This window comes from Lithobates pipiens, unplaced genomic scaffold, assembly GCF_037356315.1.
Source record: "Lithobates pipiens isolate NorthernLeopardFrog02 unplaced genomic scaffold, aLitPip1_a1.2 Scaffold_8, whole genome shotgun sequence".
Lineage (NCBI taxonomy): Eukaryota > Metazoa > Chordata > Amphibia > Anura > Ranidae > Lithobates > Lithobates pipiens.
The window spans coordinates 513,478,159-513,492,404 of record NW_027507903.1 but is presented as its reverse complement, the minus strand read 5'-3'; the positions used below and the strand labels follow the sequence as shown (position 1 = coordinate 513,492,404).

The following is a 14,246-nucleotide window of genomic DNA, read 5'->3' as shown; positions in this document are numbered from 1 at the left end:
GGATATCTTTTTATATCCCTTTCCTGTTTTATACAGTTCAACTACCTTTTCCCGTGGATCCTTTGACAATTCTTTTGCTTTCCCCCTGACTCAGAATCCAGAAATGTCAGTGCAGCACTGGATGAAAAATGCAAGGGTCTGTCAGGAGTCCAGAAACTCATTCACCTTTTATATACACACACTAATTACAAGCAAACCGATCCAGGTCAGGATGGTTACCTTTAATAGCCATTCAAACCCCTTTGTGTCAACTTGCATGTTAAATAATCAAAAAGCAGGGATATTGGCGCTGCTTATGATGACTATAAATATATATCAACCAACCATGGTAATAATAAATATATGATAATGTATATAAATATGCTAATCTGTATGAGAAAATAGAAAAGATGTAAAATCTTTAGACACTATGATGGGTTCCTATTTTAAGCCATCATCTTTTCTCTTTATTTTCTCATACAGATTAGCATATTCATATACATTGTGGTATATTTATTATTACCATGGTTGATTGATATATATTTATAGTCATCATAAGCAGTGCCAATATCCCTGTTTTTTGATTATTTATTTCCTGGGACACCATTTGTGGAGTCTTTGTTTGGGGAGGCTGCAGCTTTACACATACCTAAGAGCGGAAGTTTTATGCCGCGTACACACGATTGGAATTTTGGTCGGAAAAAGCTCTGAGGGTTTTCCCAACGGAATTCTGACAGGATTTCCTTCAAGCTGTCTTGCATACACACGGTCACACCAAATTCGACCATCAAGAACGCAGCGACGTACAACACGTACGACGGGACTAGAAAAAGGAAGCTCAATACCTAGTAGCCAATAGCTTCTGTCTTGTAGTTGAATCTGAGCATGCATGAGTTTTTGCGCGTTGGAATTGCATACACACGATTTCCGAAGTTTTTCCGTCGGAATGTTCTCAAATTTTTACTGGTCGGGAATTCGGCCAGCAAAATTCCAATGGACCATACACACGGTCGCCCCTTTTTCCGATGAAAACCTCTCATCGGTCTCACCAAAATTCCGATCGTGTGTACGCGGCATTCGTTTTATATATCAACTTGCATGTTATCAGGCCAAAATCACCAGGGTATGTACACTTTTGATTTGTGTAGTTTCTGTTTTCATTATGATTTTAAAAAGAGTAAACACAGTTGATTGATAATAAATGGCTTCAGCCCAACACTAATTATGAGTTAAAGAAAAGTTTTTGTGTTATCAATCATATTCTTAGAAAAATGGCAGGGTGTGTAAACTTATGAGCAAAACTGTATATAGTTTTATATAAAATATGCTACTTATCTATCGAAAAAGTGTTTCCCAGTGCTAAACCTTTCATCTAATTTAAAAATGTCTGCATTTGTAAACTCCAAAAGCCAATAAAAACAAAAAAAAACACCTGTGGGTTTAACCAATCATCTTTTTTTGTACAATTCTCCTTTAGGCTGGGTTCACACTGCTGCGGGGGGAGATCCGGATGTGATTCGCACCGCAAATCACATCCGATCTCCGTAGCGCTGCGAGTTCAGCCATACAGATAGTATGGCTGAACTCGCAGCGGTCCCGCAGCAAACTCGCACGGGACCCTTTTTTTCGTCCGCAACAGAATCGGACCGCATGGGCGTTCACACCATGCGATCCGATTCTTGTGCGAGTCGGCAGATCGCACTGCGATATGCGATCGGATCTGGGGGTGTCATTAACATATCATTGACACTCCCAGCCGTTCGCATAGGGCAGTGTGAACTGCCGGCGGGAGTCGTGCGATGCGGGAAAACGCCGCGGATTCGCGGCGTTCCCGCATCGCAGCGGTGTGAACCCAGCCTTAGGCTGGGTTCACACCGCTGCGATGCGGGAACGCCGCGAATTCGCGGCGTTTTCCCGCATCGCACACCTCCCGCCGGCAGTTCACACTGCCCTATGCGAACGGCTGGGAGTGTCAATGATATGTTAATGACACCCCCAGATCCGATCGCATATCGCAGTGCGATCTGCCGACTCGCACAGGAATCGGATCGCATGGTGTGAACGCTCATGCGATCCGATTCTGTTGCGGACCAAAAAAAGGGTCCCGTGCGAGTTTGCTGCGGGAGCGATGCGAATTCAGCCATACTATCTGTATGGCTGAACTCGCATCGCTACGGAGATCCGACGTGATTTGCACTGCAGTGCGGTGCGAATTACGTCCGGATCTCCCGTTCGCAGCAGTGTGAACCTGGCCTTAAGGGAAGCAACAGAGGGTGTGTCATATGCCTACATATTTTAGCTAATAGCTATCCCCTGTTTCCATCTCAGAAAGTTGGGAGGTGTGCAATGGATTAAGATCCGGTCAAAATTAGATACTGACACCTGTTTGCATTTCCAAAATACAGTGCCTTGCAAAAGAATTCACCCCCCCCCCCCCCCCCCCTGGCCTTTTACCTATTTTGTTACATTACAGCCTTTGGTTCAATTTTTTTTTTTATCTAAATTATATGTGATGGATCAAAACACAATAGTCTAAGTTGGTGAAGTAAAATTAGATAAATATATACATAAAACAATTTTTCAGAAATAAAAAACTGATAATTGGCACGTGCGTATGTATTCACCCCCTTTGTTATTAGGGCCCACAAAAAGCTCTGGTGCAACCAATTACCTTCAGAAGTCACATAATTAGTGAAATGATGTCCACCTGTGTGCAACATAAAGCATTATACACACGATCGGACTTTGTACAAACTTTCCCGTGAACTTTTGTACAAAAGACGTTGGCTGTAAAGCCTCATACACACGATCGGACTTTGTACAAACTTTCCGGTGGATTTTTGTACAAAGGGCGTCGGCCGAGAACTTGTATTGCATACACACAGTAGGACTTTTTCAGCCAACTTTCACCAAATCACGTGGTTTTTCTGCTCTTTACCGCCACCTTTGGTCAACTTCTGTATTGTTGTCTGATCTTTTGCATTGGTTCTGAGCATGCGTGTTTGTACTTTCTACAAAAGTCCTATGGTTTTCTGTACACACAATCAGACTTTGCTCCATCGGACTTTTGTTACCAGAAAGTTTGTCCATTTGCACAGCCAACAAAAGTCCGATGAAAAACGAAAAAGTTTGTCCGATGGAGCGTACACATGGTCGGATGTTGCTCCAAAACAGCAAATTTGCATGTTTTTTGTCAAAAAGTCTGACCGTGTGTATGGGCCTTTAGTTTGTATCAGACTTTTTAGGCAACAAACATGAACGTAGTGACATTTCAATGTACTGACGACACTTCAAAAGAGGACGTCCAAGTACTCCAGCGCCACCTTTGGTCAACTTCTGTATTGTAGTCTGATCTTTTGCATTGGTTCTGAGCATGCGTGTTTATAAAGTCCGATGGTTTTCTGTACACACGATCGGACTTTGCTCCATCGGGCTTATGTTGTCAAAAAGTTTATCCATTCGCACAGCCAACAAAAGTCATTTGAAAACTGAAAAAGTTTGTCCGATGGAACGTACTCACGGTCGGATATTGCTCCAGAACAACTAATTTGCATGTCATGTTGTTGTCAAAAAGTCAGATCGTGCGTATGACCTTTAGAGTCACATGATCTGTCATTACATATACACACCTTTTTGAAAGGTCCCAGAGGCTGTAACACCTAAGCAAGAGGTACCACTAACCAAACACTGCCATGAAGACCAAGGAACTCTCCAAATAAGTAAGGGACAATGTTGTTAAGAAGTACAAGTCAGGGTTAGGTTATAAAAAAATATCCAAATCTTTGATGATCCCTAGGAGCACCATCAAATCTATCATAACCAAATGAAAAGAACATGGCACAACAGGAAACCTGCCAAGAGACGGCCGCACACCAAAACTCACAGACCAGGCAAGGAGGACATTAATCAGAGAGGCAGAACAGAGACCTAAGGTAATCCTGGAGGAGCTGCAGCATTCCACAGCAGAGACTGGAGTATCTGGTTCAGTTCTGGTTTCCAGTCCTCAGAAGGAATGCACTGGAACTGGAGAGTCCAGAGAAGGGTAACAAAACTAATAAGGGGACTAAAGGAGCTGAGTTATGAGGAACGTTTACAGACAGAAAAGACCCTTAAGAGGACTAGAAGATATGATAGCAATATACAAATATGTTAATGGTGATACCAGCATAGGGAAGGAGCTGTTCAGGCTCTAGTCACTTAAGAAGACACACAGCCACTAAATGAAGTTGGATAAGAAGTGGTTTAACACTAAACAGAGTAAGGTTTTTTTTAATGTTAAAGCGGTAGGAATGTGGAACTCCCTTCCGCGATTGGTGGTTTCAGTGGGAAATGTAGCTCATTTCAAAAAACCCTTAGCTGGCCATCTTATTGAACACAATGTACAGGGATATGGGAATAGGTTGAGACATAATACACACACAACCCCACACAGGTTGAACTGCATGGACTGGTGCCTTTATTCAACCTTACAAACCATGTAATCTGTCACAATGGGATTGATTTACTAAAGTTGGTGAGTGCAAAATCTGGTGCAGCTGTGCATAGTAACCAATCAGCTTCCAGGTTTTTTTGTTAACGCTTAATTGAACAAGCTGGAGTTAGAAGCTGATTGGCTAACATGCACAGCTGCACCAGAGTTTGCACGCTCCAGTTTTAGTAAATCAATCCAAAAATTACCAAAAGCAGCAGTACACAAAGGCTAATCTAGTCAATGGTTTTAGGGTTTCAATGCGCCAACCCACCCGGCCCAGAAAACGACAATTTATAACAGAGAGCAGAGACCCTGAATACTCTGCATTGCACTTTATATTTAATTGTCAGCATGCTATGCGATTTCTTTAGGTGGCCATTAGGCTGCCTATTAGGTCCCCCAGATTGGCAGCCCAAAGGCCAACTGAAATCACGGCAAACTGAAAACGCTGCTGCTAATTGCGAGGCGTTGTCCGCTTGTAAGAGAAAGTGTTCTCCAAGTAAAAATGTTTGCAACAGATTCTCCCAAAAAAATGTATTAGCTTCAAAAAATTTATACAGTGATATGTGATACCATATATAATTTAAAAAAAAAAATGTACATGCATTTTAACTCCTCAATTCTAACTCCCTTTAATGCCCAGGTGGTGGCTCAGTTTTTAAATCACATGACTACTGTGATTAGCTTTCATTGAGGTCACATGCTTGTCCGCTGGTTCTCAATCAGAAGCTGCAACTGAGAGCTGTCGACAGCTAGCTTGGTCACTGTGCTGGGAGGATGCAGTGAGTGTGCTCCTAGCCCGCAACCTCAGGTCACCGTGGATGCACTTGTGTTCCCAAATATACGTGGTCAGCAAGAGAAATTTATGAGTAGAAGAGGAGATGTTACTATGAAGCTCTTACCGTCTCCAAAGACAATGCTACTGATGTATCCTTTACTGGTTGCTTGGTATTATTTAACCACTTGTGACCTGTCTAGTTAAAAGAAAAGAAAACATTTTAGGCAAAGTTGTTTTAAAATGTGCTTGTCTAATATCAAAATCATACCAAAATAACATGAAACTTCAAAATGGATGAATTCGGAGTTGTGGTTTATATGGTGTACGTTTTGCCACAAATTGTCACAATTGCCACTGCCAGTGTGTTGTCTACATATTACCACCATTGCCAAAGTCTTCCTGTGTCCTGCCAATATGTTACCTAGTACCCACATCTGGTACCCATGTTTTATCAAAATTGCCAGTGTCTGCATATTGCTGTGATTTCTATTGTTTTGCTCATATTTGATACCCATGTATTATTACGATCACCACTGTGTTGCCCAGATATGGTTATGCCTACCAGTCTGTTAAATGCATACTGCCATATATCCCTTTGGATACCCACAGCCTATGACATGGTAATTTGTGAGTGTATGACCAAATTGTTATGCAGCGGTACACACGGGGCGGTCTGTCTGGCCAACTTAGTCCGTCAGACAATCCGACGGACAGTCCGTTATACTTTTGAATGAACGGACTTGACCACACACACCACTTTTTGAGCGGACTAATACGGTGTACTAAGTCCGCCATACTATCCGCCCTACTTTTGAAATGAACGGACTCGCCCACACACGCGGAGGAAAGTCCGCTCATTTCGAGCGGGCCTCCAGGTAGGCGGGGCCCGCGAAGGAGACGTCGCTGGCCCCGCCGCCTGGTATGGACTTATAGGGGAACCCCAACGCCGAAATCGGCGTGGGGGTCCCCCAAGTCCACAACAGACCCTTGTCCGAGCACGTTACCCGGCCGGCCAGGAAGGGGGGGCGAGTGAGCACCCCCCTTCCTGAGCCGTACCAGGCCGCGTGCCCTCAACATGGGGGGGTGCCTTGGGGAAGGGGGGGCCGTGCGGCCCCCCCACCCCAAAGCACCTTGTCCCCATGTTGATGAGGACAAGGGCCTCTTCCCGACAACCCTGGCCGTTGGTTGTCGGGGTCTGCGGGCGGGGGGCTTATCGGAATCCGGGAGCCCCCTTTAATAAGGGGGCCCCCGGATACCGGCCCCCCACCCTATGTGAATGAGTATGGGGTACAATGTACCCCTACCCATTCACCTGTAAAAATAAAAGTACCAAAAAAAACACAACACACGAGATAAAATACTTTATTGCACAGCTCCGGGGGTCTTCCGTCTTCGGGGGTCTTCTCGCCGGACTCCTCCGCTATCTTCTTGTAGCTCTTTTGCTAGCGGATGAGTCCGGCTTTCTTCCTCGCCGCCGGCCTCTTCTTCCGACTTCGGGGGTCTTGTCCCCCTCTTCGGTTCTTCTGCCGGGCCACCGCGCCTTCTTGTAGCTCTTTTACAGGCGGTGGCCCGGTCTTCTGTCGCCGTCGCCTTCCGTTCTTCTTCTTCTTCTCCAGGAGATGTTGCCTCGACGATCTCTCCGGCCGGAATGCCAGGGACGCACTGCGCGGCCACTTATATAGGGACAATGGGGCGGTGTCACATGGCTTTATGTCACATGGGTTTGTGTCACATGGTGACCCCGCCCCCTTACGATGTCATAGTCCCCATGTGACATAAACCCATGTGACCAACCCATGTGACATAAAGCCATGTGACACCGCCCCTTGTCCCTATATAAGTGGCCGCGCAGTGCGTCCCTGGCATTCCGGCCGGAGAGATCGTCGAGGCAACATCTCCTGGAGAAGAAGAAGAAGAAGAAGAAGAACGGAAGGCGGCGGCGACAGAAGACCGGGCCACCGCCTGTAAAAGAGCTATAAGAAGGCGCGGTGGCCCGGCAGAAGAACCGAAGAGGGGGACAAGACCCCCGAAGTCGGGAGAAGAGGCCGGCGGCGAGGAAGAAAGCTGGACTCCTCCGCTAGCAAAAGAGCTACAAGAAGATAGCGGAGGAGTCCGGCGAGAAGACCCCCGAAGACGGAAGACCCCCGGAGCTGTGCAATAAAGTATTTTATCTCGTGTGTTGTGTTTTTTTTGGTACTTTTATTTTACAGGTGAATGGGTAGGGGTACATTGTACCCCATACTCATTCACATAGGGTGGGGGGCCGGTATCCGGGGGCCCCCTTATTAAAGGGGGCTCCCGGATTCCGATAAGCCCCCCGCCCGCAGACCCCGACAACCAACGGCCAGGGTTGTCGGGAAGAGGCCCTTGTCCTCATCAACATGGGGACAAGGTGCTTTGGGGTGGGGGGGCCACACGGCCCCCCCTTCCCCAAGGCACCCCCCCATGTTGAGGGCACGTGGCCTGGTACGGCTCAGGAGGGGGGCGCTCGCTCGCCCCCCTTTCCTGGCCGGCCGGGTAGCGTGCTCGGACAAGGATCTGTTGTGGACTTGGGGGGGACCCCCACGCCGATTTTTTTCGGCGTTGGGGTTCCCCTTTAAGTCCATACCAGGCGGCGGGGCCAGCGACGTCTCCTTCACGGGCCCCGCCTACCTGGATACCCGCTCGAAATGAGCGGACTTTTCTCCGGGTGGGAAAAGTCCGCTCATTTCAAAAGTACGGCGGACTGGCACACACACGGGCGGATTGTCCGCCGAAATGCGAGTCCGACGGACAGTATTACGGAAATTCCGAAATACTTAGTCCGCCAGACTGCACGCTGAAAAAGTCCGCTGAAGCCCACACACGAGCGGACTGTCCACTGAAATGTGTTTCAGCGGACTAAGTAGGCCAGACAGTCCGCCCGTGTGTACGTGGCTTTAGCTAGATAATTAGTGATATGCCCTGTACACACGGTCGGACTTTCCGATGGATTTTGGCCCAAACTTGTCTAGCATACACATGGTCGCACAAAGTTGTCGGAAAATCCGATCGTTCTGAGCGTGGTGACGTAGAAAATGTATGATGGGACTATAAATAGGCCAGTAGCCAATAGCTTTCATCTCGTAATTTATTCTGAGCATGCATGGCACTTTGTCCGTCGGAATTGTCTACACATGATCGGAATTTAAATGATCAGATTTTGTTGTCGGAAAATTTTATATCCAGCTCTCAAACTTTGTGTGTCGAAAATTCAGACGCAAAAAGTCAGATGGAGCCCACACACGATCAGATTTTACATTTTCCGTCGGAAAGTCTGACAGTGTGTACAGGGCATTATAGGCTAGGGTGCCACATCCGTAATTTACATCAAAGTTTTACATTCACAAAAATGTTTTCGAACTTTTATGGTACCATAAAAGTTTATTTTGGGAATCACAACTACAAGTTAACCTGAAAAGGCCTGACACTGTCAAACCACACCCCTTAAAAATTGTATTCTGGTCCTGCCCCCATCAAAATTTTCCACGTTAATATTGCAGAATTTACCAGTCATACCAATGAAATGGAAAAAGTATTATATGCTAGTAACTATTATTTACCAGCTCAGTTCTCACCAGTCATTATGTTGTCCTTTTCCCTTCCAAAAGGTTTGAATATTTTGGTCAGGGGCCCCTACAGATCTTACACTGGTCCTTGCAATCTGATAGAAAACTATGTAGTGAACCCCCAACCCTGAAAGAGTATGTGCATGTTAATGTCCAACTCCAGGCTCCGTTTCCTACCAGCCTTGGGGCCTGTGCCAGCTGTATGTTATGCTTTTTTTTACTTACCTTTTCTTTCCTCAGCCTTTCAGGTTGAGTGACATGCTGGTGAAAGTGAGGTACTGCATGGGGACAGTTCCAGACGGTAGGCGAGTATTGCAGCAGATGTCTTTTTTAGAGGAGCAGGAGGAACATTAAAAAAATGATTTTGATGTTGGGCTTTAAATATTCACCACTTTTCTGACTGTATACCTATTACCGGTAAGTAGCTCACTGAATGAAGGAAGGGTGAAGGTGACAGCCCTGTAGCATGCACCTCCAAAAACACAACAGCAATACCTATATTTTTATCCTTTCCCATTTAATATAAATGCTTAGAAGCTCAATGTTTTCTGCTGTCTGTAGAGCTGAGCCTGTGTTTTAAAAGATTCAGCACTTGAGTGGTTAATTTACTCTTTGGCTACAATTGCTTCTTAAAAATTCATGCTTCCAATAAAGTTTTGTCTGCCTGTGGAACGTGCTAGTTACAACTTCATAGTCAAGCGCTGCTACATACTGCGAGCCCTCATTAGGATTGTCTATATTCATCCTTGTCTGGCAGCCATGTGCTTGCTGTGCAAATTCTTCTTTGTTCCTCGATTTATAACCCAACTAAACTACAAGGAAGCCCAGATTCACATACTTTTTATCTGAAATATCTAATAACAGATCATCAATTCTAAACTTTTGGTATTTTTTGGCCATTCTGACTACAGGGGCCTCCCAAGCAATACCTTTTCCATGTCGCCTAATGCAGTGTTAAAGTATTATTCTCATTAGATGGGTGACGGCAATCTTTCAGGAATCGCTCTTTCCTATCGCTATGCAAGCTTTCAGGTCTCACAGCTCAGAACAAACCAGACAGAGGAATAAAAACTGATTTCAGCTGCTAATGGGCACGTACAACAGATTCTTTTTCTTCAAACAGGTCCAGGAACTGGTGGTAGCTGATGAATCCGGTGTGTTCTGGGTCCAGGATGATCATTAATTGTTTGAACTGCTCGTCTGTGATGCGGAACATCATGCAGTCAACGAGACGGCGTAGCTCCTTCCTGCTCACTTTGCCTTTGCGTCCCTGAGACCCATGGAGAAAAATAAGACATCACTCGCTTAAAACACCCTAGAAGGGTCCGTCCAATTAGTGTAAATGTAATTCAAACAACTAAAATCTCATATAAGCTTTAAGTAATTTTTAATACATTTAAATCCACAGCTTTAAGTAAAATTATATCTTGTGTTCTTGCCAAGGTCCTTGTTCAACTCTGTTACAGGGTGATATTACTCTGACCCTGTTTCCGAATTGCTGTCACACAGGCTTTTTTTTTTTTTTTTCTGACAATTGCTTTTTTTTTTTAAGTTCTACAAAACAGGAATATCAGAAAAAAGGATACAAAAAAACAAAGGACAGTATTGCAAGAAAAGTCCCTATAAAATGCAGTAATATAGATCATATGTCGGATAATCCAAATGACAATGTCTATACAAAGGACATGGTTTGTACAGGTTGGGGGTGCAATGGACAGGTATCAATTCTCAAACAGCAATAAAAGAGGATAAATACCAATAAAAACTAGCTTAAAGAAGAGTTCTGCCGCCCACCAAAAAATTAAAAGTCAGCAGCTACAAATACTGCAGTTTCTGACTTTTAATATTAGGACACTTAGCTGTCCAGGGGTCCTGTGATGTCGGCCCCCCAGTCGATTTTCTGATTGGCTTGCGGGTGCTGCAGCCGCTATTTGCGGTCAGGGAAGCTGGCAATGAAATCTTTCGGCTTCACAGCCAGTTCCCTACTACGCATGCGAAGCACGCTGTGCTTTATAACTGGCCCGGCAGCGGAGGAAGGAGGAGAAAGGCCGAGGTCACTGTGGTGAGGTCTCCCAGAAGTGGGGGGAAGGGTACCTGTCAAAAACAGGTTGTCAGCTCTATTGAGATCATTAGGGGGTGTGTACACCTTATATTATAGTGGTTCTAAAGGCAGAAGGTTTTTTTTTCTTAATGCATTGTATGCATTAAGATAAAGAAGCTTCTGTGTGGAGCAGCCCCCCTAATAATTACCTGAGCCCCATCTCGATCCAGCAATGTTGCACGAGAGCCTCGACTGTCCAGGGACTCTGCCTCATTGTCTGAGACAACATCGGGCACCATTGGTCTCCCGCTGCTGTCAAAGACAGTGAGCTATTCAGGAGAGAGAGGGGGTGGGGCCAAGCCACGGCTCCGTGTCTGAATGGACACACAGAGTAGCAGCTCAGCTCGGTCGCCCCCATAGCAAGCTGCTTGCTGTGGGGGCACTCGGCAGGAGGGAGGGGCCAGGAGTGCAAGCGAGGGACCCTAGAAGGGGAGGTTCTGGGCTGCTCTGTGCAAAATAATTGCACAGAGCAGGTTAACAAAGCATGTTTGTTATTTTTAAACAAACAAAAAACAAGACTTTAGTATCACTTTAAATATCGAATACAAATAATATAAAAAAAAAGAAAAGAAAGTGGGATGCTTACTAACAATACTGCTAAAGCTGTCGAAAAGGACATAGGGAAATGTTGCCTATGTATACTCAGGAACCCAGAAAAGATAGGGCATATAAGATAACCAGAGAAGTACCCATTCAGCCATCTGAGATCTCATAAGAATAATACAACGAACCCGACCAAATATCATGAAATCTGTCAAGTTGGTTTCTATTCTAACAGAATGTACGCAATGTTCTGCTTCCATAATAATATTTGCTTCCCTTTTCCAGTCAGCTAATGTAAGGCAAATAGCTTGCCTCCAATATCTTAGAATCAGGCTCGCCGCTGAATTCAACAGATAAGGAGTAATGCTCTTCCACTGTAGCTTAACTGAAGCAGGGACATCATGGAACCGAAACTAAAGCGGAGTACATTGAATTGGTTGTTGTTTTTTATCCAAGGAGTAATCGCCTACCAGATTACCCTAATTTTAGAGCATGACCACCAAAGGTTGAGAAAAGTACCCCTCTGGGTGCAGCCCCTCCAGCTTCTAGTGTCAGCACCAGAAAACATCTGAGCAAGGCGAGAGGGGGTTCTGTACCACCTAGACAAACATTTGTAAGAGGATTCCTGGATAAATGTCCTATTGGAGGAAACATGTCACACAGGCTTTCTATGGAGACTGCAAGTAGCTATTTCAACACACAATATGCAGGCATAGTTTCCTGATGGTGGCCACAATGATCCAGTCTACAGACTGTGTGTTGAATCAGTCACTTGTAGCTTCCATTGGAAGCCTGTACAATCACTGTAGCCTCCATCAGGAAACTATGCCTGTGACCACCACCAGGAATCTATGCCTGAGGCCACCATTAGGAAACTATGCCCGAATACGGGTCTTATTGGAGGGACTATATCACGCAGGCTTTCTATGGAGACTGCAAGTAGCTATTTCAACACACAGTATGCAGGCATAGTTTCCTGATGATGGCCACAATGATCCATGTCTACAGATTGTGTGTTGAATCAGTCACTTGTAGACTCCATTGGAAGCCCGTGCAACAGGGCAATCAACCAGAAGTACAATTGGGAGACAAGAACAGAGCGCTGTCATCCTATAACAGGAGGTGCCTGAACAAAGACCTTCATGGTAGGATCACCAAGTCCTGCTACTACAGCAATTGCCACTGTCTTTCAGGTCCTCTGTCTGCATAGCAAACACAGGGGATGCTTCTTTGACCAGTGAACATATTTCCCAGGACACCATGGAATGACATAAATAGCATCCAAATGGGTAATTTATTGCATGATCACAACACAAGGAGTTGCAACGTTTTGGAGTCACGCAGGACCCCTTTGTCAGGCATGTCTCGTTTGGACGCTATTTATGTCATTCCATGGTATGCTGACAAATATCTTCACTGTGACTTGAACCAGTATCCAGCTGGTTGTTGCTGCAGCACCCAAACTCGAGAGCTCATCCAGGAATGTGTGTGATGGGAATATGAAGTATTGCTTCTTTGACCAGGACACCTTCAACAGAAGCCTTGCACTTTTCTCCCACTGTATTAGGTGAAGATTGTGAGGTTCACACAGGTATGACATATGCATATTTATATTGGTCCAAGTTGGATCAATGTAACTATGCAATAAAATGCATACCTGGAATTCAGCTTTAATAGATACTCTTTGCACTTGTTTTATTATGAGCTCTATGAACCTCTGTGGTGAGCACAGGCTATAAAGGTTAGCATTTAAGTGTTTTTTTCAGACATGAGTGAAACTTGTGGCAAACCTAAGGGAATGCTATAATTCTGCAAAGTGAGCAATGAATAAAACACCCAAAGAACACTGCCAACCCTTTGTCAAATTAAGTTTTGTAGGTGTCCTTATTCTAAAGAGTTGTACCTTATACACCAACCACTGACTGCACATACACAATTTCTTTCTACAGAATAGTACAATGAGTAAAATCAGTAAAATAAGCTAAAATTAGCTTAAAGTCATACTATACCCATATTACATAACAGGTGCTGACTATAGTAAATTATATACAATATTAATGCCATACAAGAATGACACTCACCTCATCAAGTATAAGAAAGGCCTGTTTCAGCGAAGGGTAGGCTTCCTGGAAGTGTTGGTGAAGTTTCTGAAGAATGTGATCATTCGAGAATGCTTCATCTCTTATTTTCACAGGACTCACCCTAAGATGTAAAGATGAACATACTCAGTTGTAAAGGGTTTTGGATAAATATGTAAATATTAAATGTCATAGCAGTGGTGGCCCGTCCATAGGAGGCGCATGGGCATCACACGTCACCCCCCTGGCAGTCACAAAAATGAAATCAATAAAAAAAAATATAGATAAAAAGGTCCTTTAAATGCACTGTGTTCGGGGGCCAGACACAGGGCACTATGGGAAGCGCAATGTCTATGCAATTACGAGATTGCAGAAGAGATGCTTCATTTGCAGGCTTTTGACCTGCCTTGTTCTGCCTGGTGACCGTAGTATCACTGCGGCTGAGTGCTTTGATCGAGATTGGCACAGCCCTAGGACATGGGCGGTGCTTTCCATCTGAGTTACAACGTCACTTGCGGTTTCCCCGTGCCAGTGATAAACCGCAAGTGTCGTCAGCAGCTCTGTGGAACGCGCAGCCCGAGTGGAGCTAAGTAAGTAAGCCTCACCAAATATAACCTTGGAGGCTCATTACACTGATTGTCCCGAACAAACCCTAGCAGTATATGAGTGGTCTCATCATTTTAAAGAGAATGCACAAATTGCGATAACA

At 44.9% G+C, this 14,246-nt stretch overlaps 1 protein-coding gene across 2 annotated transcripts in view; it reads right to left on the bottom strand.

The window, feature by feature from the left end:
• Positions 1-14,246, bottom strand: part of EFCAB6 (EF-hand calcium binding domain 6) — a 270,887-nt gene that overhangs the window by 102,325 nt on the left and 154,316 nt on the right. For both annotated transcript variants that reach the window (XM_077469390.1, XM_077469391.1), the window contains exons 12-14: positions 13,541-13,661; positions 9,915-10,085; positions 5,353-5,424 (exon numbers count right to left, since the gene is read on the bottom strand). In XM_077469390.1, the coding sequence (XP_077325516.1) occupies positions 5,353-5,424; positions 9,915-10,085; positions 13,541-13,661 (364 nt within the window). The remainder of the gene's footprint in view (positions 1-5,352; positions 5,425-9,914; positions 10,086-13,540; positions 13,662-14,246) is intronic.